The following is a 23,334-nucleotide window of genomic DNA, read 5'->3' as shown; positions in this document are numbered from 1 at the left end:
TTGCTGGAACTTCAGGAGCTATATCCTGAAGCTAGTCACTAGTAAGCACATGATTATCATTATGGGGATTTGTGGAGATTGTAATATTTGCACAGTTTCATACTAGAACGAAACGGTCGTCCAGTGCTTCCATCTTCTAATGGTGGTTTAGCTTTGATCAACTGTGGAAATATTAAAATCTCTACAAGTTTCCATACTGATAATTTTTTTCTTATTATCACAGTTGTCACTTATTTAGGTTACGTTTATGAGTACTTTCCCCCCCCCCTCACATTCCTTATTCACTTACATCTACTTTTTCTGCTTTAATGAATAGTGCTCGTAGTGCAATTCAATTAACAAACAGTGTTAATAATAATGGTTGTAAATTATTAAACTCTACGGATAAACGTCCATTATCTACTGTTATTCAACAAACTGAGTTATGTCATTTATCTAAATCGACTAAATCAAATTATAATGATAATTATCTTCTGACGAAAATGCCTACAAATGATGAAGTGTTACCAGATAATATCGACATGTCATCAAATTCTGTGACTATGGTGACGGCGACAACAACAACAAATAATAATAATAATAATAACTCAGAAATGGAGGAAAATAATTATGATCATGTATATTTGTCAGCAAACTCATCACCATCGTCTGAGTCGAATAAAACGAAGTTAACGTTTTTTAAACAGATACCAATGTTGGCGCAGTTATTAGAGGAAGTGGATACAGCACGTTTTTATGCTTATTGTGAAGAAGTAAGTTAATCTATGTATTACTTACTTGCCTTTCGTCCTATATGTGACTCTTCATCCTTTACAAATTAAGGCCACTTATTGGCCAGTGTTGTGCTTGAATCATTTACCAATTTCTGGTTATCCAAATCTATCATTTTGTGTTTTTTTTTTCACTGTCTATGCTAAGAATTACAACTGTCAGGAAAACGTGTTACTAAATGAATATATCGAGGTTATCCGCTCAGGATCCACATATATTGAGAGAAATTCGTCAATCATAGTCATGATTATCAATAAAGAGGAAATACCAACTCTTCTACAAATGAAGAGTAATTGCTTGAACTAATTAGCTTGAATACGAAAACTTTATCGCTTGTGATTTTGAAGGTTTTCTTTATTTTCCAACTGTTAAATACATGAACCTCCGCCTAGTTGGGTTAGCTGTATTGATTTAAAATTAGGGTACTATGTAACATTTTGTTTTGGTGTATAGTCTTCGGTCCTACACTTAAAAGGGTCACATGTCTATTTGTATCACACATGACGGTGTAACTCATCAAACTGTAACGTACTATAGACAATCTGAATTGAAATCCCTCTGAAAGAAGTATGATTTTTTTCATGACTGCAGAGTATTCAACAACATGAAATGCAGGTCCAGGGTTGCTTACCAATTGCTCACATCTCTATCTGCTGACATCATAATTAAAAATCTCTAATTCTTTTTTCAGTATTATCATATTATTTCCATGTTTTGTTATTATTTAACTAATGAAGTCGTCTATATGAACGTTGTTGCTGTTTTTTTCCCAACAGGAACCCAAACAAACTGATGTAGTATCACAACTACAAGGTTTACATATCTGTGCGTCTAGTTTAGTTGCTGAACGTAATTGGCATTTGGAATTAATCAATCCTCAAGTAAGTTTTGTAATGTTTTGTTTTTGGGGAGGAGGGGCTCTTGAATGCGCATTAAACTGAATAACTAGTTTATTTTGATATTGGTGTCTTTTTAATATTGAATTAATATCATGATAACAAGATTATTAAATACTTTGATAGGTTTTCTTGTAATTTTTGATTTACTGGATCTACTGTGAACAATTAGACCAGTATATATATATATATATATATATATATATATATATATATATATATATATATATATATATATCATTATTTTTCTTTATATTTATAGTTAATGTTGAAAACAAATCATTTAGCCGGTTATGTCTTAGTGTCCGCAGCCAGAGCCAAGTTGGATGCGTTAACTCATCCACCGATATGGAAAGATTCACAATTGTTGAATAAATCTAGTTTAGTTGGACATTTGGAATGTATGCAATATTATGCTACTGTTGGACAAGTGAGTAATCTTGGTTGTGGTAGTGAAAGAAGTGTATTTTTTTTAAAGTAATATATTGCATTTTTATATAGAATAAATGAAATATTACTGGTAACGGGTTGTAGGATGAACGTTTCATCCAAGTTGAGAATGTTCAAGTGAATGTACCTGCAACCCAGAGTTGATGTTCACTCCTGAACTCGAACGCAATAACATGACCAATCAAAATACAGTCAAAATATTGACGACGGGATAATTCAATTCAGTTAAAATCGAATTGAAAGTCATACTCGTTTTACAAGTGGTTGGCTACCTAAACTCAGTAGCAAAATGGGTATTTTGTTGGCGTTCAAAGCGAAGGATACTAAGTTTGAATCTCAGAATGGAAATCAACTCTTGGATGCAGGTAGATTTTAGTGACGATACCCGAATTGTTTGAAACGTGCATTCTAGATTCTCCTGTTATCCACATTCCATCTACTCTGTAGTAACTTGTGTCGTAATGAGCTATATCAAGGTGATTTGGATAGGATGTACCCATGCCGATCAAAACTGATCAAATTTCAGTCAAAATATCAACATCAGGATAATCCATTCCGTTTTAAGTTGAATATTGAGTTTTTCCTAGGTAATCAACGTTTTATCATCGTAATCTTTGATTTATAGTTTGTAAGAGTTGTTGAAAAATTAGAGTGAGTAATCAAAACCCCATAATTTTTAGTCAGAGGTGGATTGGTCAACTAACTGATTGAGATCGAGGAATCAAATTAACGAAGTGGACTGTTTAATTTACTATTCAGAGATGTAAACAGTGCATTAATTTATTATTTCTTAGTAAGAATAAATAAATTCTTTCCAAACCCTGACTACTACTACTATTACTACTAGTAGTAGGGTATATCTCAGACACTGATCTTAGACAACGATTGACAACTGAAAAGCGCTGGATTGCTGCTTTGTCCTAATGTGGAATCCATCAACAATACATCTCAATTCATTCACTAGCGCCGATCGGTTAAAAATAGAACAGGCAGTGGATCCTTATATGAACCTGGTCAGAGTACACAGTAGTCAAGGCTTTATACTGCTAACAGGTGTTACTTATCTCAATCTTTATATAAAGAAAGATGTTTATGACTAGTATAGGAGGATTTGTGGAAATCGTCGAATTTTCACAGGTTAAATCACGAATTGATCTTATCTAGGTCTTCGTTAGAAAGCTGGAAGCACCGTATAGCCGCTTCGTTCTAGTATAATTTCGATTCTCGGATAAGAGCTCGTGGATGCACACTTCTGAGGATTTTTGTACTAGGACAAAGTGGCCGTCCATTGCTTCCAAGTTTTCACTGGTGATTTAGTTAAGGTCGGTTCGTGTTATAAACTATGAAAATATATTTTTTTCAAGTAATAATTTAATTGTTGGTGTCCTTTTTTTCTTGTCCTAGGTTCTTCCAGAAACACCTGATCAATGGTTATCTACAACTGATGTTAGTGATTGGACTCATCATAATTTGAATGCTGATGAAGATGCATTAAGTGGACGACCTGAAGTAGTAGGTTGTGGTAGATCCGTCGGTGGTGTAGTTACAGCATGTGTTGGTTTTCCAAAAACACCTTCAAACAACAATAATAATATTAGTAACAATAAGAATTCATTAACTCGAACAAGTACATTGACCTTTGGTACAAAACTAATGAGTAATGATGCGACACTCAAAAATAATGTTACTTTAACTTCTATAATGACTACAACCACACCAACTACTACTACAATCACTAGTTCTACTTCTAAACTCCATACGGATAATATTCGTCCTATTCAACTACAACGTATGATATCTCGTTGTTCATGTGAAGTATTTTATATACATTATGAACCTGCTGATCCAGCGAATTTACCACTTCCACATCTTATCCCACCATTGGTAAGTTATAATTTCAATGATTTTTTTTCAAATCGTGGGACGGGTTTTTTTTTTTGTTTACATGTCAAAATACTCTTAGCTATATCACTATTAAAGACGAGGAGGCAATAGACAGCTGTTTCGTCCTGATGTGGGACTCTTCAGAAGTGCGCACCCGTAACCTTTACATTAGAGATCGAATCGTGAACCCTTTGGTCTCTAAACCTGATGACCACTGAGTCGCCACCTAATGATGTATCTGTATAAATTCAATCAGTCTAAGATAGTGTGGAACCATCTCTCATTGCTTACGGCAGACAACTGTTTTTACACCCAACATAGTTGATCTCCAGTAATCAAGGTTTCTCACTAGAACTCCAGGGATTAGATCTTAAAGCTAAACTTTTTGTAAGAGATATATTCGCTATCGAATCTTTGTGAGCTGACCCATGTATGCAAGAGGAATGTGTAATTAGCCTATTTCGGCCATGATGACTAGGTATTTATCAAATAACCTTGATTGATTTCTTTTTAAATTTCCTCTATTTTCGTCCTCTTATATTTACCCTTTACCATAATGTTACTGATGTTCACATTTGTATCGTATCTTATTTGACACACACCTTCTTGAAACAGGCATATCATGGTAACATTAAAGTGTTTAGATATGTACCCCCAAATGCCATGGTACGGTCGAGATTGGGGAGAGTTCGCTCCCCCTCTCAAAATGCTCTCACATGGCCACGCGTATATAGTTTCTGCCAGGAAAGTCCTACTCATTGCCTTCTCGTGGCACCGGTGTTGTTGACGGAATTGAGAGGACGGTAAGCGAATATCCGGCGACTTAACCGGGTTGGTGGACATGGAGAGTCCACTTAAAGGAGTTGGAAAACCCTGATTTCAAACCAATGCTGGTCATGGGCTCCACTATCCTGAGGGAACAAATGGTGTATGGACCAATCGTTGGTCACCACTACCATGGGACTGCATCTCCTTACGTTGCTCCACTGCCTTATGGATCAGACCTTCAGGTCGAAGGCTCCGGGTGTGGCCTCCTAAGAAAACCACCTGCTTCGGTTTGGGCACCCGGTCAGTATCACCGCCCTCATACATATCAAACGAGATTTGTATGGCGCATATGTATTTGGTGCCTCCTTGTACCAATATCTATGTGTTAAAATAAATAAATAAAGTTCAGATATGTCGCTGGACAGGTTTCCAGTCCACTACTTGATTTCAAATTCAATGATCTTAATTTTATCATTTCTCCATGTTCGTCTTGATTCTTATTTCATAAAATACAACGCCCTCTTTAAAATCCTTCCTGTAAAGTATTTATCTATGAAATACTTTCAAATTATAATTTATTCCAAAAATAATAAATTTATACAACTTGCAAGTGTTATTCCTTATCCTGTGATCTGTAAAGACTAATTCAATGACCTGATATTTTTTGTTGGTGCTGCATTAAATTTGTCTGTTTCTTTTTGTTTTGACTTTTTTTTCTTTACAGTCACTAGATGAAACAGAAGTTGTTCGTAATCCAGAAGGAGCTGACACAGTCACTTTATTGCATCATACGCTAAATGTTTCCACAAATTCTGTGAGTTTTGTGTTGATATGCATACTAGTTGATGTCATTTTTCGAAATATGATTAAATATGTTTAGTACAACAAGTTTGTGGAAATTTTTGAGTTTCATATTTTACATGACGTAGTGGTGTTATTTAGACAATCGTTGAAAACCAGAAGATATTGGACAGTTTTTTTGTCTTAGTAAAGGATCGCACAATAGTGCTCATCGAATACCTCACCGGGGGATTGAGCTCCAGGACTTCCGGATCTATTACTTCAAGAGTGTAACCTTTAGATCATTACTGGGCTAGCATTGAATGGTTTACACATCTAATTTCAATTCATTCTCGATATCGGCCAGTCGTCTAATTCCATAGGTGGGTAACTGTTTGCGTTCTTCGTATCCACTTATCCGATTGATTCGTTTTTTCCTTTCACTTTTGTATAAACACAATCATTACATGAAGACAGTGAGCAGGTAGTTAGGGGTTCCTTAACAGAGACCATGAACGCACAAACCCACAAGAGTGTCTCAAGATTACTATTGAATGCTTCTATTTTACGGCCATACAGGAACATTTGTCTTTCCAAATGTTGATCATAGAATGTATATTTCGTGCAAACCAATGTTTTATTCATTTATGCTTTCTTTTCTTTTTTATATATATTTTTAGCTCCAATATCATATGATTGTAGAAATTGTGAACGATCTTCTGTTGTATGTTGAACCACAAAGAAAGGTAGTTTAATTATTCAAAAAAATATGTGATGATTGAAATTGTTTAGTACATTATTCACATCGTGAACTGACTTTAACTAGACAACACTTGAGAACCAGCATGTATTTCATTACTTTCGCATCTCAATATGAAACTTCTCAACACAGCTCACATTCACTAATCCCCTTCAAAGAAAAAGCCTGCGGTCTTCAGGGTTAATAATAAGCGCTTACGTTTTCAAATCACTGAGTTGACTACCACATGCTTTTCAAAATATGTTGTCTAACTAAAATAAGTCCATAATGTAAATTGTAACTGTTCTGTCTTGATAGACTGATAGATACCAGTTATCTTCTATGAGATAATGGCACTATGTCATAAACTTCAGAGTTCATAAGTCTAAAATGGAACACCTCACTAACGCGTTCTAGATCAGACCTTTCACAGTCAGATTAACGCCACGATGGAGCTAAAATGAACGAGATTGCCATAAATCATTCTATTTTTCACTACATCTTAATTAATCTTTCAAATTCACTTGATATAACAATATATTAATCTTTGTAAATCGGTGAATTGCAGATTACGCCACTTTCAGATTTCTCAATTCATTTATTTACTTAGTCTGATTAATCCGATTAAATAATTTATTATTAGTGTGTGGGTATTTGTGAAGATTATGGAGTTTTCATAATTTTTAAATCGTCGACTGATCTTAGCTAAAACGTAATTTTAAACCTGGAAGCACTGAGCTCCCGTTTCTTCTTAGTATATGACTCCCTAGCAGAGTGCATCTGAAGATCAAACCCACGGCTTCCAGTCTCACTCATGAATCTGTAACGTTCACACCATTAAGCCGACATCCAATGATTTTGATGTTTGACGAGCTGATCTTAGATCATCACCGGAAACATGGAATTACTGGACTGCCGTTTCATCCTAGTGTAACAATCCAATATACTTGTGAAAGTTGTTTTTTAAGCATAAATCCACTTAAAATTATCGTTTTATTACAATTACCTTGTTTTTTAGGCTAAATTGGAACGTAATCGTTTGACATTCGGTTTAATGTCTGAATCACAAGTTCGTTTAGCTATATTACGTGATCAAGAAACTTTACGTCGTTTGATCTCTGAACAACGTCAGCTGGAACGTTATTTATGGTCATACGTTAGACAAACTATGCAAGAACTAGGATTAAATGCCAATAATACATTAATTGATCATTCATATCCTACAGCTTTTTATCACTCTCCTACTACTGACAGTAGTAACAATGTTACATCGCGAGCATCAAATTTAACTCTGAAATTAGTCGATTGCATACAAAGTGCTCGGTGAGTGAGTAAATAAGTATTACTTTCTTCCATTGAAGAATGAGACAGTGAATAATATAAATTTTGATGTAATGTTGTAAACCACACAAATAATTATTTTGTAAACCGACAATTATTCGCTATCAGCTTTATCCATGTTATATGAATACGTTTTCTTTATTGTGGGAGTTTGATGCAGTGCGTCAATCAGAAATCATTAGATAATAAGTATACGTGACTAACCAAATAATTTCTTCGCTTTCCTATGAATGAGACATAAAGCACTGATAGGCTTAAGTGATATATATATATATATAACTACTTAATTACCTACTCCTGTTATACCCCTAGTGGAGCGTAGGCTGCCCATCAGGATTCTCCAACCAACTCTGTCCTCAGATATCCTTTCCAATTGTTTCTATTCGTTCTTTTGATGTGTTCCTCCAGTTGCTGACGCAATGTCTTCTTGGACCTTCTTTAAGCCTTCAGGATTCTTAGTTAGGGTTTGCCTCGTGATGCAGTTTGATAATTTCTGCGATGCATGTCCTATTCACTTCCAGCGTCTTTTCTTAATTCCCTCTTTATTTGGAAGCTGGTTTGTTCTCTACCACATTGGGTTGTTGTTGTTCGTATTCGGCCAACGGATATCGGGTATCTTGTGTAGACAACTGTTCATAAATATCTGTGCTTTTTTGATCGTTTTATTAATTCTCGAAGTTTCAGCTTCGTATAATAGAACTGTCTTCCCTACTTTGTACTGAACGCCGAATTTCAACATAACTCAGTTTGATAATTCTGACAAACTCAAATTATAAGATGTAAACAAATATAGTCGATCGCTTGATAATTAGGTTCGTTTTCGTCTTGGTTTAACACTTATAAAGTAAGATACAGTAAATTAGTATAAAGTGGGCACTAAATTTAATAGACAGAATAGTGTCTCATCTAAAATGCAGATAATATGAATTAATGAGAACTGAGTGAACATATTGTATTCAAGTTTAGATTTTTATCACTTACCAATAATATTAGGACTGATTGAACTGTCAAGTGGTTAACTATCTTTCAACCAACACGATTTGGTTCCATTGGTAACGGCTTCTTATTCGAATGACCCTTATTTCTTCTAATGACATGACCAGTTTCTATTGTTCATGTTCTACTTTGATAGACCTAGGAAAAAGTGCAGTATTTGTCTGATCCCTTACGGTGATCGAATCTTATCAATCAAGTTGTAATCTAGTCTACTAGTCGACATAACTCTGACATCGACTACACTATATTTTACTGTTATATAAATTAGGGATGTCAGTAGGAGAATTTCATGATACTCGGCATATGTCAACTGGATGTTCCTGGGAAATCTCACGACTCTTTGATCGATAGAATTTAAATAGAATTAAGGACTGGAAAAATACGATATTGGATACTAGCATTACTTCTGAGAAACCAATCGCGGTCCAAATGAACGATTCAAGATTTCTTATATACCTTGTTGAGGAGTGCCCCCCCCGTCAAGTTTTACAATGAGTGCTTAATGCTTAACACTACAGAGTTTTTGTTCATCATAAATATTATATATACACATATATATCGTCTTGTTAATATTCCCACTTTTCTCCTCTCTCTCTTTCTTTGTCAATGGAATGAATATCTATTCATTTTGCTTTAAAAAATAATCAATTATTAAAAACAGTCAATTGGAAACTCAAATTAATCAATTAAAATCTCGTATTATTGATTTAAATGGTATACTATCACAGCGTTTAGGACATTATCAACAATTACAAATACAAATTCAACGTCGACATATACGTAAAGCAATGTCATTTCGACGTTATCATCCAATAAATAAATCATCAGCATGTTCATCATTATTATCATTTAATAATGAGACTTTATCATCAATTACAAATTGTAATAATGTTAGTTTAGTACAAAAAACATGTAAGTGATTTTATTTATTCCAAAATGTTGTAGTCTAACTGTTTCGAACCCAAAACACTGAACTTCATAACCATTAAATCCGCTCCACAATGTTGCCCATAAAAAGAATAAGTCAGTCATAAATAATGAAATTATCAGGATAAATGTCAGAGTAGTAGACGTATTAACAGTACTAGTGTTATTAGGAAACATTGATTATAGGCAGCAGTATGATGATACCATAAATATGAATGAATTTTCAGAATAGAACGTCGTAAATTAATTTTTAAAACTTGTAACATTTAGTCCATGTTCCCGTGGACTATTCTAATCTTTCTACCTATTCTATCACACATATACATTTTCCCTTTGACAATTAATCGCGTGTAACCTCCATCATACTTTATACAAGTAAGTAAGCAGACACGTATATACTAGCATGCATATCTGTGTGAATCACACGTGAGTAATTCATAAAAGCGAATATGTGTGTCATAGGAGGTATGAAGTGGTCTTAAATGCTACAAACCCCAAGTTTTCCGAAGAATAATGCATGAATGTACCTACATTATTGCAATCTTTTTATTAATCAATTCATCCTATACCTTCAATAGTTGGTTACGATTATTAGATACTCATAGTGTGTTCACTACTTCTCGCAATATATACGATACTACTCTGTTCGAGAGAATAAGAAGTTCTAATACAAAATACCTGATAGTTTAGTTATAAATAATGAGTACTTATACTCTTTACAATTTACCATAATCATTGTTGTGGTTAACGGAAGAGATGTTGGATGATAGGCTTATTGTATCCTTCAGATCCGTCAAATTTTTGAATGATGATTCTCAAAACTACTCCTCATATCATCTTATCTAGAGCTAATGTATTTCTACTACCATTAATATTGTTATTACTTCTAGTACTCTGGCATTTGTCTTTATAATTTCATCTGACTTTGATGATATGATTTGATAACTTAAACCAATACATATTTGCATCAGGTCTTCACACACTGATCTTGGTTGTAAGTAATTTGAATCGAAAAACACTAGGTTTGAGTTCCAATGTGAAAAATAAAACCTATGAGGCATATACACCCATCTGACAAGTCCTAAGTAGTAAAAAATGTACATTCTTTATTCTATCGCTAACTACAATCCATTTATCAGTATAGGGTTAAGGAGATTGTTGAGTTTGAACTGAGATCATAAATCGATCAATGTTAGACCTCCGTTAAAAACCTGGAAGCACTGGACGGTGGGATCGTGGATGCTCACTGCTGAAGAGTTCCGTACTAGGAAAAGACGTCATTCTAATGCTTTCAGGTTTCAGTGGTGGTCTGTCATTGATCGGTTCATGATCTTAGTTACAATCCATGTAGTTTATAAATTAAAATTTCTCTATGTAATGTAAATGTTTATTCATCAAATAATTTATTACTTTACTCTTTTCTACTTGGTGTTCATATATTCTTTCAGCGAATGATGATTTTAATCGAATTATTCAAACCAACAATATTGATTCGGAAACTTATATACAAAATAGAATAAATTTACATCGTGCATCTTCTATAGACTATTTGACTCATCCTATTACGAACACTATGAATAATAATAATAATACTGAAACTGTCATATCAGAAAGTGGTAATAAGTCATTGTTATCATCGTCATTTATGGATGGTGGTGATAGTAAACCAGCAGAAATTGTTCGACGAAGTGAGGTAAATCCGTCCCCTCGTTTTATTTTGTTTTACGTTTTACTACTACTCATAAGTAATGTAAGTTTGCACTTTGAAACTTTTGAGCCACTTTTTTTCCAACTTTGTAAAAATTACAATTAATAATTACTAATTGTGGATGCTCACTGCTGAGGCGTCCTACAATAGGACGAAACGGACATCCAGTGCTTTCAAGTTTTCCATTGTGGTTTAGCTCCAATTGACTCATGATCTCAACTACTGAAATTACTACATTCACTGCAAAACTCCTTCTGATATTATTTATTTGTTTATTTCTGACACTTATGTCATTTAAAGCGTGTGTTGACACGTTATTAGGAAAAAGATTAATTGGGTAGCATTTCACAACAGAACATTTATAGGCACAGATGCATATATCAATTAAGTATTTAGTGAGTTTGTTTAGTAGAACTATACATTAAGTTTACATTTATTATAAAGTATCCAAAACTGAGTGTTTGGTAGAAATCATGATCACATTGAATTCATATATGGTCAAAGTTTAAGCTCCATATTTGCGTGTTACGAGCGTGGTGCTGAAAAAAAAGGAAAGACGAGATGTTGGAGGAGCAATTTTAAGTTGTTGATAAAGCGTAATTATTTTCATTAGAACAAATTACGCTATACTCCCAATGAATACAGTTTAGATCCGGTTAAGGAGAAGCTTTATACAAAGCTTTCTGCCCTCCTAAAAGTATAAACGCTCAGACCTAATAATGATACTTAAGGATTTAAATACTTGAATAGGTAGCTCAAACCAAAGTGAAAAACAATTGTATAGGTCTTACAGTGTCCCAGCTCAACAAACAGATAAAGACAATCAGCTACTAGAATTATGTTTAGACAACTGTGTTGTTCTTAGTGAACACCTAATTTAAGCATAACGAGAATCATCGTCTGATATGGCAACTCGTACTATCGACTGAACGATGGGCACAAATAGACCATATGGCTATTAATAAATGTTAGAGAGGTCCGATAGAAAACTGTCTTTCATTCAAGAGCAGGCATCTTGACTCTGATCATGCTCTCGTACGAGGGCGCATTTGTAATGTCGGAAATATGGGTCTATGTAGTGGAATGCATAAGTGAATAATCTCAGAATCATTTAATAGTTGCCTCATTTCCATCAAGAACAGCCTGAGACTCAAACAAGTTTAAGTTTGTTTGAACTGTGTGTACTCGTACGCTACTATCGATTGGCTACAAATATACTATACCAAGTTTTGGAAAACTCGAAGCCAAAGTACTACAGTACTTGGCGTTATTTTCTGATAATTCAAGATAGGAAGGCAAGTTCCAGCGTTTTCTGAATTAATGTAACATTTTATGACATTAGTTTTATTCCCAATACAACATTTCGATATCAGTTTTATTTTCAGTGTAGCATTTTAGTCAATAAAATAAAGGTTTTTATTTTTTCCAGTGTAATATTATTTTTTAAAGAAAAAACATACAATGACATTGTTTTTAATCATTAGGTGTGTTTTGAGCATGCAAGATGGCGTATGACTGAAAATGATGGACAAATAGGTTTAGCTGATGTGGAACTACGTGGTTTTATTTATACAAAAACACATCGTCAAGATGATTCTGGTTCACATCGTTTAGAATTAGGTTGGATACGTGTTTGTAGTTTGGCACCGAATTCATTTTATCGAGTAAGTGTTTATACATTTTTGTCAATTTATTTTTCGATTGTTTTACACGTGATATATAAGGACTGCTATTGATTTATTATTGAATAGTAGTAACTGTCACGTTTCCGTGATTTAATCATAATTTAATCTTAGCTAAATCAATGTTGAAAACCCTCAAGTACTGGACTGATGTTTCCTCCCAGTATGTGGCTTCTTAGCAGTGCGCATTCAGAACTCCACCACAAGGTACTGTACTCAAAACTTTGTGTCTCATATACAAACAATTAACCTTTAAATTACTGAACTGCCATCCAGTTGTGTATATGTCTGATTTTATCGACTTGCGATATTACTCGATCATACCCCATTGCCTGTGGTAGATAAATGTATCATTCCCCACATTGTCGAACTCCATTGGTCACAAACATCCAGTGCCTCCTGGTTATGATTAGTTGTCTAGCTAACATAAGTTCGTGATTTAAACTATGATAGATCTGCAATCTCCACAAAACCCTATACTGATCGCTATCATGTTTTTTCAGTACTTTAAATACTTTCTCAATTACGTCTCGGTGTTGTGACTCTATATTACATTCACTGTATATTAATGTTATCTACTGATCAGTAGAATGCAACACTGTTTCACAGCTCTCACTGTTTGTTGAATGAAAGTTACTGCGCGATATGAGACTTGAGATTCAACAATTTTCCATAGTAATTAACTGATGTTCTCATATATTCTAGCATAGTGAAGGGTTTATTGCTTCCCAATATCGATAAGCAAGTGTTTGATTATTTTTTGTGTCCCATTTTTCCCACATATCCGTTAGTTTTTATAGTTTTTATCATGAACCGATCTTAGTTTGATAAATATTGTTGACCAGATCGCAGTGGACTTCCACTATCACTTCTCTATGAATGGAAATCAAGACATGGTCTTCCATAACCTTTAGACCACCATATAAACATCCAATTTTTTTTGAATTTCTAACTTCCATAAATTCTCATTATTACTCAATTATTATCCAATGTAATTGGTGGGTAACTGTCTCAGTCGAGGTGACCGAACTCCACTACTCATGTTCATTTCACTAGAACACTGGGGATTGCCTCTCTATGTTAGTCACTAGTGATTATATGATTATCATTGGTGTAAGCAGTTTGTTGAATTTTATAGTTTATATCTCGTACCAACGTTAGCTAAACAATCATCGGGGACCAAGAAGCAGTAATCCGAGGTTTCGTCCTAGTATGTGTGACTATTCGGCAATGTGCATGCACTACCTTAAGGTAAGCTGAATTGCAGGACTTTCAAGCGTCTAACCTTTAGACCACTGATTCAGCATCCAATGGTTAGTTCGTTTAACTTAAATTATCGTTACTGTGCGATCGTCTTCTGATGACACTAGTAGGCTGTTGCCTTACACTCTATATGATCGAACTCCAGTGGTGGTCACCGCCTTTATCTATCTGGGTTTTTTTTCTTGCGATCTATTTATTTTAGAGAAAGTGACCTTATCTTTACTGTATATGTACACTGATATTTCATCATTTATTTCTTTGCTAGGAAGTTTTAGCTCCTGATGTATCTGGTGGTCGTTATGCTGGTGGTCCAATTCTACGTATTGCTTGTTCTGATTTAGCTCCAGTTGGTGGAATATCTGTGAAAGAAGCGATGGAAATCAGTGTTGCACCAATTTTATTACAGGTAAGCTGAAAAAACTTTTGCGTACTTTTATGTTTTATGTAGTTTTTTTCTCTAGACACAAGGTATTCATTTTTGTCTGTTAAATAATAATAATAAAACAAGGCATGACATTTGTTCATAAATTCATGAACTGCCGAAAATAAATCGAATCGATAGGTTCAGACAACTCGGTTGGGTCCTGAGCGATTGTTGTAACCAATGGTTTTATACATGGAGTAGGATACATGGCTTCAGAATTAGTCACAATAGTCCATATGAATTTCCTCTTGACCTTGAGTGTTTTAAAATTCTATGAATTCATTCTTTCTCCCTTAGTCATATGGTTTATACTTAATCTTATTTATAACTTTTGTATTTGTTTCGGTCATTTTATTTCGCTGTTTTAATATGATGTGCCAACTTGGACAGATTCTCACATGTTATGTCGGAAGAAATTGTTTGCTTGAGTTGTATTGTGTCCTGTGGGATCTGTCTGTAATGACAGGAAAATAATTGTGTGATCTTTATTTCTTTTTCTCTCGTTCTAGGCCGTTATAGACTACCTCATTTATATTCTCAATAGGGCAGGTGACCTATTAATTGACACAATCCAAGCGATGAACACCAACGAAAACGTTAATGCTTATTAGTCCTCGAGCTCCTTCTAACCCACTAGTTAATCAGAATGTCCTGTTGGGAAGAAGATTGGTTCTTTGTTAAACTCGTTTCTCTATTCCCTCCCTTCAGTCCCAGAAGTAGTCAGCAAGCCAGTCTTCTATTATTGTACTCAATTCAATGATGACTCAAACACCATACAGTAATATACTTAGAATATCCGACAACACATCTAAGGAATTACAATATGTACATAACGGTAGTAATAGGGAAATAAGTAATTAATCATTAGTCTATAACATTACGCAATGTGACAACGATTTATGTGGGTCAAATGAAAGCTTAGAAAAAAGAGAATATAAAGATAGAGCAGTTTAAGCGTTTACTAATTATACAATAAAAATATAAATAATGTTTCATATGATAACTTCACGAGTTATACTTCCATATTACTCATCGTTTCATTATATCACAGATATGTTTTTATGTAACAATAACATGCTTATATACTGGATATGAACGGAAAATAAACGATAAAATATGGTAGCCGATTGATGGAAATTAGCTTGCAGATCACTTATTCTCTAAAGAGTCAAAACCTAACTCAAATCCTTCGATCTCTCGCTCGAACGATTGACCTCTAGGCCGTAGGGTTTATTTTTAAAAAAATGTTTCATCGAACTGATTCATGACAATAATAACAATAACAGTAAAATAAAATCATTGACGATACTCTCAACAGATGAACCTCGTATTGATCGAAACATTGTTTTGCCGTATAGTTTCACAATGACTATAATCCTTCCCTTATCTTTTATACCTATTTGTACACATCTCTTCTTGTGTTTTGTAGATGAGTAAGCAGTTCTATAGGATTATGATGCCTTTCTTTTTTCCTGAAAAAACTGAAGATACTACTACTACTAATACTGTCACCGCTACCCCTGTTCATACTGTAACTGTAGCAAACCCAATAGGAGGTTAGTTTAAACGTTTCTGTTTTGCAATATATATATAACCGGTTAGTTACAACCTTATTCACATCGGAAATTTTTGGGTTGGGTTGAAACAGGATTCGATCTCGAATAACGAATTGTTTTGATGCAGCATTAAACAGGCACGTAATACTAGGTGATATTCTAACTCATTGAGGTAATGGGTAGGTTAGAGAGAGAAGATAATGGTCTTCTGAGAATTTAAAAGACGCCATTAATCCACGAAGTCACTGCTGACTAGTAGTGTGAACTGTGTGTAGATATGTGTAGAATTCCCGGTAGAAGAGTCCATTTGACATTTCCAGCCTATGGTTAAGTTTATTGAATGATTCATGTGGAAGTCGTTCACATTTTTGCAACTGAATTCATTCCTTATCGTACGCTAAATCTCGAGTTTCAATCTTGTTCTCGAAATTTCACATTCTCTGGTGTTATCCATTGTTTTAAAACTACATTAATATCGTTTATTTATGTTGTACGATATTTGCCATCATTATCGCCAAAATGTTTTGTGTTTCGTTTCTTATTTTTAATTACCTACGGATGAATTGTGGGGTATAGCGAATCGAGCCGGTACACATATTGTCAGATCCTCAATCTGTTCATGACTATTTATTTATATTGTTCAGCTGTAAACCATATTCTTTTGGCTTATTTAATAACTCATTTATCAGGTACAGATTCTAGTACTTGACTTCAAGTCACATATCTAAATGTGGGAGTGGTTCAATCTACTTGACCTCCGAATGCCCTGGTGCGGCCGAGGATGACGAAATTCCTCTCTCCCTCTCGAAGTCCTCTCACATGACCACGCTTATTCAGCCACTGTCAAGGAAGTCCTACCTACTGCCTTCTCTCGGCGGGGGTGTTGTTTACGAAAACGAGAGGATGGTAAGAGATTATCCGGCGCTTTAATCGGGTTGGTAGATATGGAGGATCCACCTAAGGGAGTTGGAAAATTCTGATTCCAAACCAATGGTGTACATGGGCTCCAGGATCCTGAGGGAAGAAATGGCGTTTGAACCTATTTTTGTTCATCGGCTACTAGTGGACTACATCTTTCAGCGTTACTCCAGTGCCTTATGGATTTAACCTCTATGTCTAAGACTCCAGGTGTGGCCCCCTAAGAAAACCACCTGCTTCAGTGTGGGCACCCGGGTAGTATTCCGACCCTTACATAAATGGAATGATGAAGTGTAGCGCATATGTGACCTGTATATTTTTCGTTGCTTCAAGATCATAGTTTTCTAATCGAGGTGTTGCAGCTTCTGTTCCTTTCATATCCATCAACTCGATTCAAGCACCAGACATCCGGTTTTCATCTTCACACTTCCATAAAAGCGCTCTCGTCACATTAATGCAGTAAGTAGTACTTCTCTTTCAAAGGTTATAAACATATCGCCATATTAAAACATTTTGGAAAAGCAGACTCATCCTACCCTTTACCATTTGAAGGCATACAACTCTAGTAGCTCAGTTTACGTATTTATTGGATAGACTGTGTATCATCTATTGATTGATACGCGTTTGTACATGTTCATTTTTTCTTACAAAGATATAATTTTCAGTAATGATTGGACCAATATCACAGTAGCTCATTAACCGAATTCATTGTTATTTTTAGACGGCATTAATTCATCTGCATTTACTAGTCATCCGTTTTTTATTCCACAAGACAATGTTGGGAGTAGTAGTGGTATCGGTAGTGTTGCATTTCATTATCTGGATTCGAATCTCTCTACAAATCCAAATAATCTACGTAAGTCAAATTTTGTCTCGTTGGTATAATTTCTGATGACCTTTAGATGTCCGCTAGCTCTGGTGTTAGATATGTAAGGAATTTGATTCATAACTTTTTCATATCCATAATGCACTTCACCTTTTGGATAGACTATATTAATAACGGAACTGAATAGTTCAGCTTTACTGATGCTGATGAGCTGTCTCAAATATTTTCTTTTCTCAAGAACCAGTAGGAAAAAAAGATAATAGGACAAATCTCACTATCCGAAGATTACATTAAGAAAAAGAATAGTCTACGTGATTAAATGAATAGACAGCTAGACGACAGACAGTACAGTAACTTAGAAAATACAGTGTACGCCAAAATAAAGCCTTTAGAATAACAATTGGAATACATAGTCCCTACTTAAGTTACAATACGTTGAGCATAAGAGAAGATATGACAACAGTTTGTAGATCAAATAAAAGCTTATGATCAGGGAAATAAGAGAAACACGTGACCCATCTATTAGTAAATGCCCGTTGAAAATTAAAAGCAATAATATCGTGAAAGGTAGGCTACATAGTTTGTTATTCTCCTTTATTCTTTTTTCAATAACACATCTTTTTAAGAAACAGATTTTAACATAGACATTTTAGGGCTCTAATAAATTCCTCTGTTAATTCAATATTTGAACAGTGTAGAATATGATAGCAGTAACAAAAAAATTCACGATATAACACGACAATTATCCAATGTTATTAATGACAATTGTTTTATTCCTGATATATATGTTTCGATTTCTAGTGGGTTCATAGTACTTTAGAGTCTCACACTAGGACAAATAATTGTCCAGTGCTTCCTAGTTTTCAACGATGTCCCAAGTGTAACCAGTCGTTGACGGATATAACCTAGGAGCCCTGTAAATTAGTTTACAAAAATGTATATCTTATGGAGTGATAGTTACCAGGGGTTTCACAGCCTACGAGGGGTTATACGAATATACTATGTGGAATACAGAGATAAGTCTGAAACAATCATTACCAATTCATGCACCGTGTTCATGCTTGAAATCACCAATCGATCTTAGCTAAACTCTCATTAAGAACTTGGGTGCATTGGATGGCCGTTTTTTTCCTAATATCAGACTCCTTAATGGTCCCTATTCACGACAATAGAAGGTGGTTGTGCATTATTGTGAGTTGATTGAAGTTAGACACATACATCACTGTATACCAGCTCAGTGATTTAAAGGTTGTGTGTGTGCGCGATATTGAAGGGTACCAGGTTCGATCCCTTGTAATGGAGTTTGCTGAGAAGTCCCATACTGAGACGAACTAACCGTCTAGTGCTTCCAGGTGTTTATTGGTTTATATCATGAAATTCTATCATCATTATGGATCTTCTTATACTATTACTAATGATGCACTATTGTTTAGATAATTGATGTACATTTTTCTATCACTAACTTCAGGTTACTCATCAGAGAATATCGGTTTACCAAGTAAATCATGGCTACGACGTTATCTATCCCGATATTTACCTCATCGTTTAAAGAATGAGAGCGAATCAGTACCATCAGTTTCATCATCATTACCACAACCATTAAATGTTATCCATAAATCTCATCAATCAGATATTTTAGAAAACATATCGTCAGATTTATCTATGCCGATTGTTGTTTCAACTGCGGCTACAACAGTAACACTTACTTCGTCGTTGTTGTCGCCAGCATCAGTGTACATTCCATCAAATAATTTAACAATCGAAGCTGCTACATCTGGACGAAATTATTGTAGTGTCAATGATGATTGGAATGCATTGAGTAATAATAATGCAACGGGATCAGGGACTGAAACAACAGTAGCATCGTCACTATCGCTTACGTCTTCTTTTGCTACAACGTCTAAATTATTACAAATGATGAATATGCGCACGAAGTTACCCATAACCGATTATTTACGGAGCCAAAAGTAGGTTCAACGGGTTATTGAATATATATATATATATATATATATATATATATATATATATATATATATATATATATATATATATTGTAGTGGATTACCATTAAAAACCAGGAAGTGTCGGACAGCTGTCCCGCCGTGGTATGGGACTTCTCACCGTAACGTGTGCACAAAATCGTCACGAATCGAGCTCTGGGCCTTTCAAATCTTACAGTAAACATTTATCTTTTAGACCAATGAGACTGCCATCCACTGATTCACATGTTGGACTTTAATTTGTGATATCGCCCAACCATTTCTCAATGTTATTAGCGAATGAGTAACTGACTGATATTCGACATGGTTTAACTGTGAGAATTATCTCTCGATATTAGTCGATTGTTGAAACTTCGTTGAAATCATGGGTCGATCAGTGTTTTAGACCGCCATTAGAAGCCTGTGTAAGGGCTGGTACTATATCAAGCCACATTTTTGTCCTGTCACTCATTCACATATGTAAGTGCATATGTGTGCATTTCTTATCCTACTCATCACATGTCTTTAACTTATTTTTGTCTGACTATAAGCATCGATTCACGCTTGGTTGAAAGGTGTTGGCTAACATGTCTTCTCCAATCCGTTTCGTTTCTCTCTATCCTCCTCACTTCGTCTCTCTGATTGTCTATTAGGATCGTCGATTTTACCAAATATACGTAGTCAAAACTTCATTTTCGTATTCGACTTATTTTAATTCCGTTATTCACCAACGCTTATTTAGTCGTTAATTATATCAGGGTAGCCAGGATGTATATTTCGACAGCAATCATTCGATAATCTTCAAAACCCGATACTGATAAGCACAGGTCTATTTACTCGTCTTATAAACTATATTGATTTTACGAGAACTAATAATACGCTACCTGGATGCTCAAATCTGAGTAGACTTAGCTAAGTTTTAAGCAATGACTTACTTGTTCAAAAAATAGTGATCTTACTAAATCATTGCTCCCACTGGCTTGACCAATACATGCATACAACACACCTACATACTACCTACATACATGCATACATAACATATAGACATATTGTATCACACATAATTCCTACTCCTTTTTTCCCATATTTTGTTTCCGAATTGTAGCGAATCGGAATTTCCCAATCTTTTCCACACGAATGAATCTGACGTTAAATCATCATTATCACATAATCATAAATCTAATGAATGTTTTTCAATACCATTGACACATTATTCAAATTACAACGATACTACTACTGATAATTTTATCATGTTAATGCAACAACCATCGATATGTTTACAACAATTATTACCTGTAAACAATATATGCACATATTGTAAATCGATTCATTCAACTTCTAGTAATCATCTTCATTCTTTGAATATGTCATGGTATAATCCAATGAATTATGGATCTCTACCAACGGATCAAGTAACATCAGTTAATCAAATCGCTATGCATCATTCAAAGCATAATATTAACAACACAAATATACCATTGAATCCAGTCGATGTGATGCAGGTTAGTTTTTTTCTTCGTTTAATAGAAAAATCTATTAATTTTTATTTTGTCGATGGCTTGATGTCCAGACTTTGGCAAGATTTTGTCTAGCCTGAATGTGTGTTATGGTGTGAGATGGGAGTATGAAAAGCAGTGTATGAAAGAATTCGGAAGAGGAAATAACAAGAGAAATAATGACCCGACATCTCAGTAAACATAGTGATGAGTCAAGGAAATTATTTTGACAACAGTCTCTTGTTTAATTTAAACATTGTACTAGCTTGGAGCTTGTTAGTGTCTCCATTAGAAACTATTAACAACAAGTATACATTTTATTAAGTTTAGCCTGAAATAGTTTATTGAGATTGATGTGTTCTTCAGTCTATTTAAAACAATTTTCATCATGAACTGAGATTTCACTACATTCGTATTTATAATTGTTGGAGATGCTAGATCCCCAGATATCACTTGGTAATTTTTTTTAGTTTTGTTATTTTATTATGGAAATTTGAATTTCTCATTTTGGCGCCAAAGCTTACACTTTTACCTTCATCTTGTGTTTCCCACCTGGAAAGACCTTAAATATCATTGGTTCGTTTTTTATTTTAGTAAGCGATTTTGTAACGTTCTTTCAAGGACATTTTTGTATTATTTATATACTCATGGGTTGTGTGCTTGTTTGTCATTGCTTCCGACTACTTGTGTAATATACATTACCCTCGGCTGAATTTGGTCTTCTAGTTAGCAGGTCTGGGACTCATTTTAATGGCTTAGCTTGTTCTTTTATTGTGTTACTGGCTTTTATTTCGTTCTCCAGTCTTAGGTGATATCTTAATCCTTCGAGCATAGCAATTATTTACGAACTCAATTTAATTAGTGATTATATTCATTTTTTAATGGTTTTACGCAAATGACTAAATAGCCATCCTTTCATATAATAATTTAAATAAAGATAGATGAACAGTATCCTTGACTACGTGAATAAATTGATTACTCATAGTATCCTATTCTAGTATTTGCATTTCTCACCACAATATAACCTTGACGATGATCTGTGGATAATATTCTGAAATTATTTGATCTATCGAATTCTTAATGCACCGATCGACTTAGAATACGCAGATGATATAGTCCTGTTTGGTGAAGACGCTGATAAAATGCAGAGTCTTTTGGTAGCACTAAGCAACAATGCCAGAATGTTTGGAATGAGCTTCTCTCCCTCTAAATGCAGGTTGTTGCTTCAGGACTGGTCTGCGTCAGCACCTGAACTAAGGATAGGGAGTGAAGTAGTCGAGCGTGTTGACAACTTCACTTATCTTGGAAGTCTGATCAGCCCTAATGGGTTGGTGTCTGACGAAATCTCAGCACGGATTCGAGAAGCTCGCTTGGCTTTTGCCAACTTACGTCACCTGTGGCGAAGGCGAGATATCCGTCTATCAATAAAAGGACGGGTATACTGCGCGGCAGTCCGTTCTGTTTTACTTTACGGCAGCGAAACATGGCCATCAAGAGTAGAAGACACTCGTAAGCTATTAGTATTTGACCACAGATGCCTTAGAAATATTGCTGGCGTCTGCTGGGATCACCGGGTAAGTAATAGTGAGGTTAGACGCAGGGTATTAGGGAATGATGGTAAATCAGTTGATGAGGTTGTGAATCTTCATCGACTGAGATGGTTGGGCCACGTGTTACGTATGCTCGAACACCGATTACCACGTCGTGCAATGCTAACCGGCGTTCGGGATGGTTGGAAGAAAGTTAGGGACGGCCAAACAGAAACGTGGCATCAGCGTTTGAAGTCACTAACTTCTAGTCTGAGCCATGTTGGTACATGTAGACTACTTGGTTGGGGTCCGCGTGACTATCGTAATCAATGGTTGGAGACTGTGTGTGATATGTCTCAGAATCGATCACAATGGCGTAGGTGTATACACTCTTTATCTTC

At 35.0% G+C, this 23,334-nt stretch overlaps 1 protein-coding gene across 1 annotated transcript in view; it reads left to right on the top strand.

The window, feature by feature from the left end:
- Positions 1 to 23,334, top strand: part of MS3_00009123 (uncharacterized protein) — a 99,844-nt gene that overhangs the window by 65,414 nt on the left and 11,096 nt on the right. The window contains exons 33-47 of the mRNA XM_051217457.1: positions 317 to 752; positions 1,548 to 1,652; positions 1,930 to 2,097; positions 3,522 to 4,001; positions 5,494 to 5,583; positions 6,230 to 6,295; positions 7,307 to 7,611; positions 9,287 to 9,537; positions 11,001 to 11,245; positions 12,745 to 12,924; positions 14,471 to 14,611; positions 16,059 to 16,185; positions 17,825 to 17,959; positions 19,398 to 19,896; positions 21,014 to 21,410. Coding sequence (XP_051064865.1) covers positions 317 to 752; positions 1,548 to 1,652; positions 1,930 to 2,097; positions 3,522 to 4,001; positions 5,494 to 5,583; positions 6,230 to 6,295; positions 7,307 to 7,611; positions 9,287 to 9,537; positions 11,001 to 11,245; positions 12,745 to 12,924; positions 14,471 to 14,611; positions 16,059 to 16,185; positions 17,825 to 17,959; positions 19,398 to 19,896; positions 21,014 to 21,410 — 3,625 coding nt within the window. The remainder of the gene's footprint in view (positions 1 to 316; positions 753 to 1,547; positions 1,653 to 1,929; positions 2,098 to 3,521; positions 4,002 to 5,493; positions 5,584 to 6,229; positions 6,296 to 7,306; positions 7,612 to 9,286; positions 9,538 to 11,000; positions 11,246 to 12,744; positions 12,925 to 14,470; positions 14,612 to 16,058; positions 16,186 to 17,824; positions 17,960 to 19,397; positions 19,897 to 21,013; positions 21,411 to 23,334) is intronic.

Source organism: Schistosoma haematobium, chromosome 5 (assembly GCF_000699445.3).
Source record: "Schistosoma haematobium chromosome 5, whole genome shotgun sequence".
NCBI lineage: Eukaryota > Metazoa > Platyhelminthes > Trematoda > Strigeidida > Schistosomatidae > Schistosoma > Schistosoma haematobium.
The sequence above is the reverse complement of the archived record's forward strand: the minus strand, read 5'-3'. Positions and strand labels throughout refer to the sequence as shown.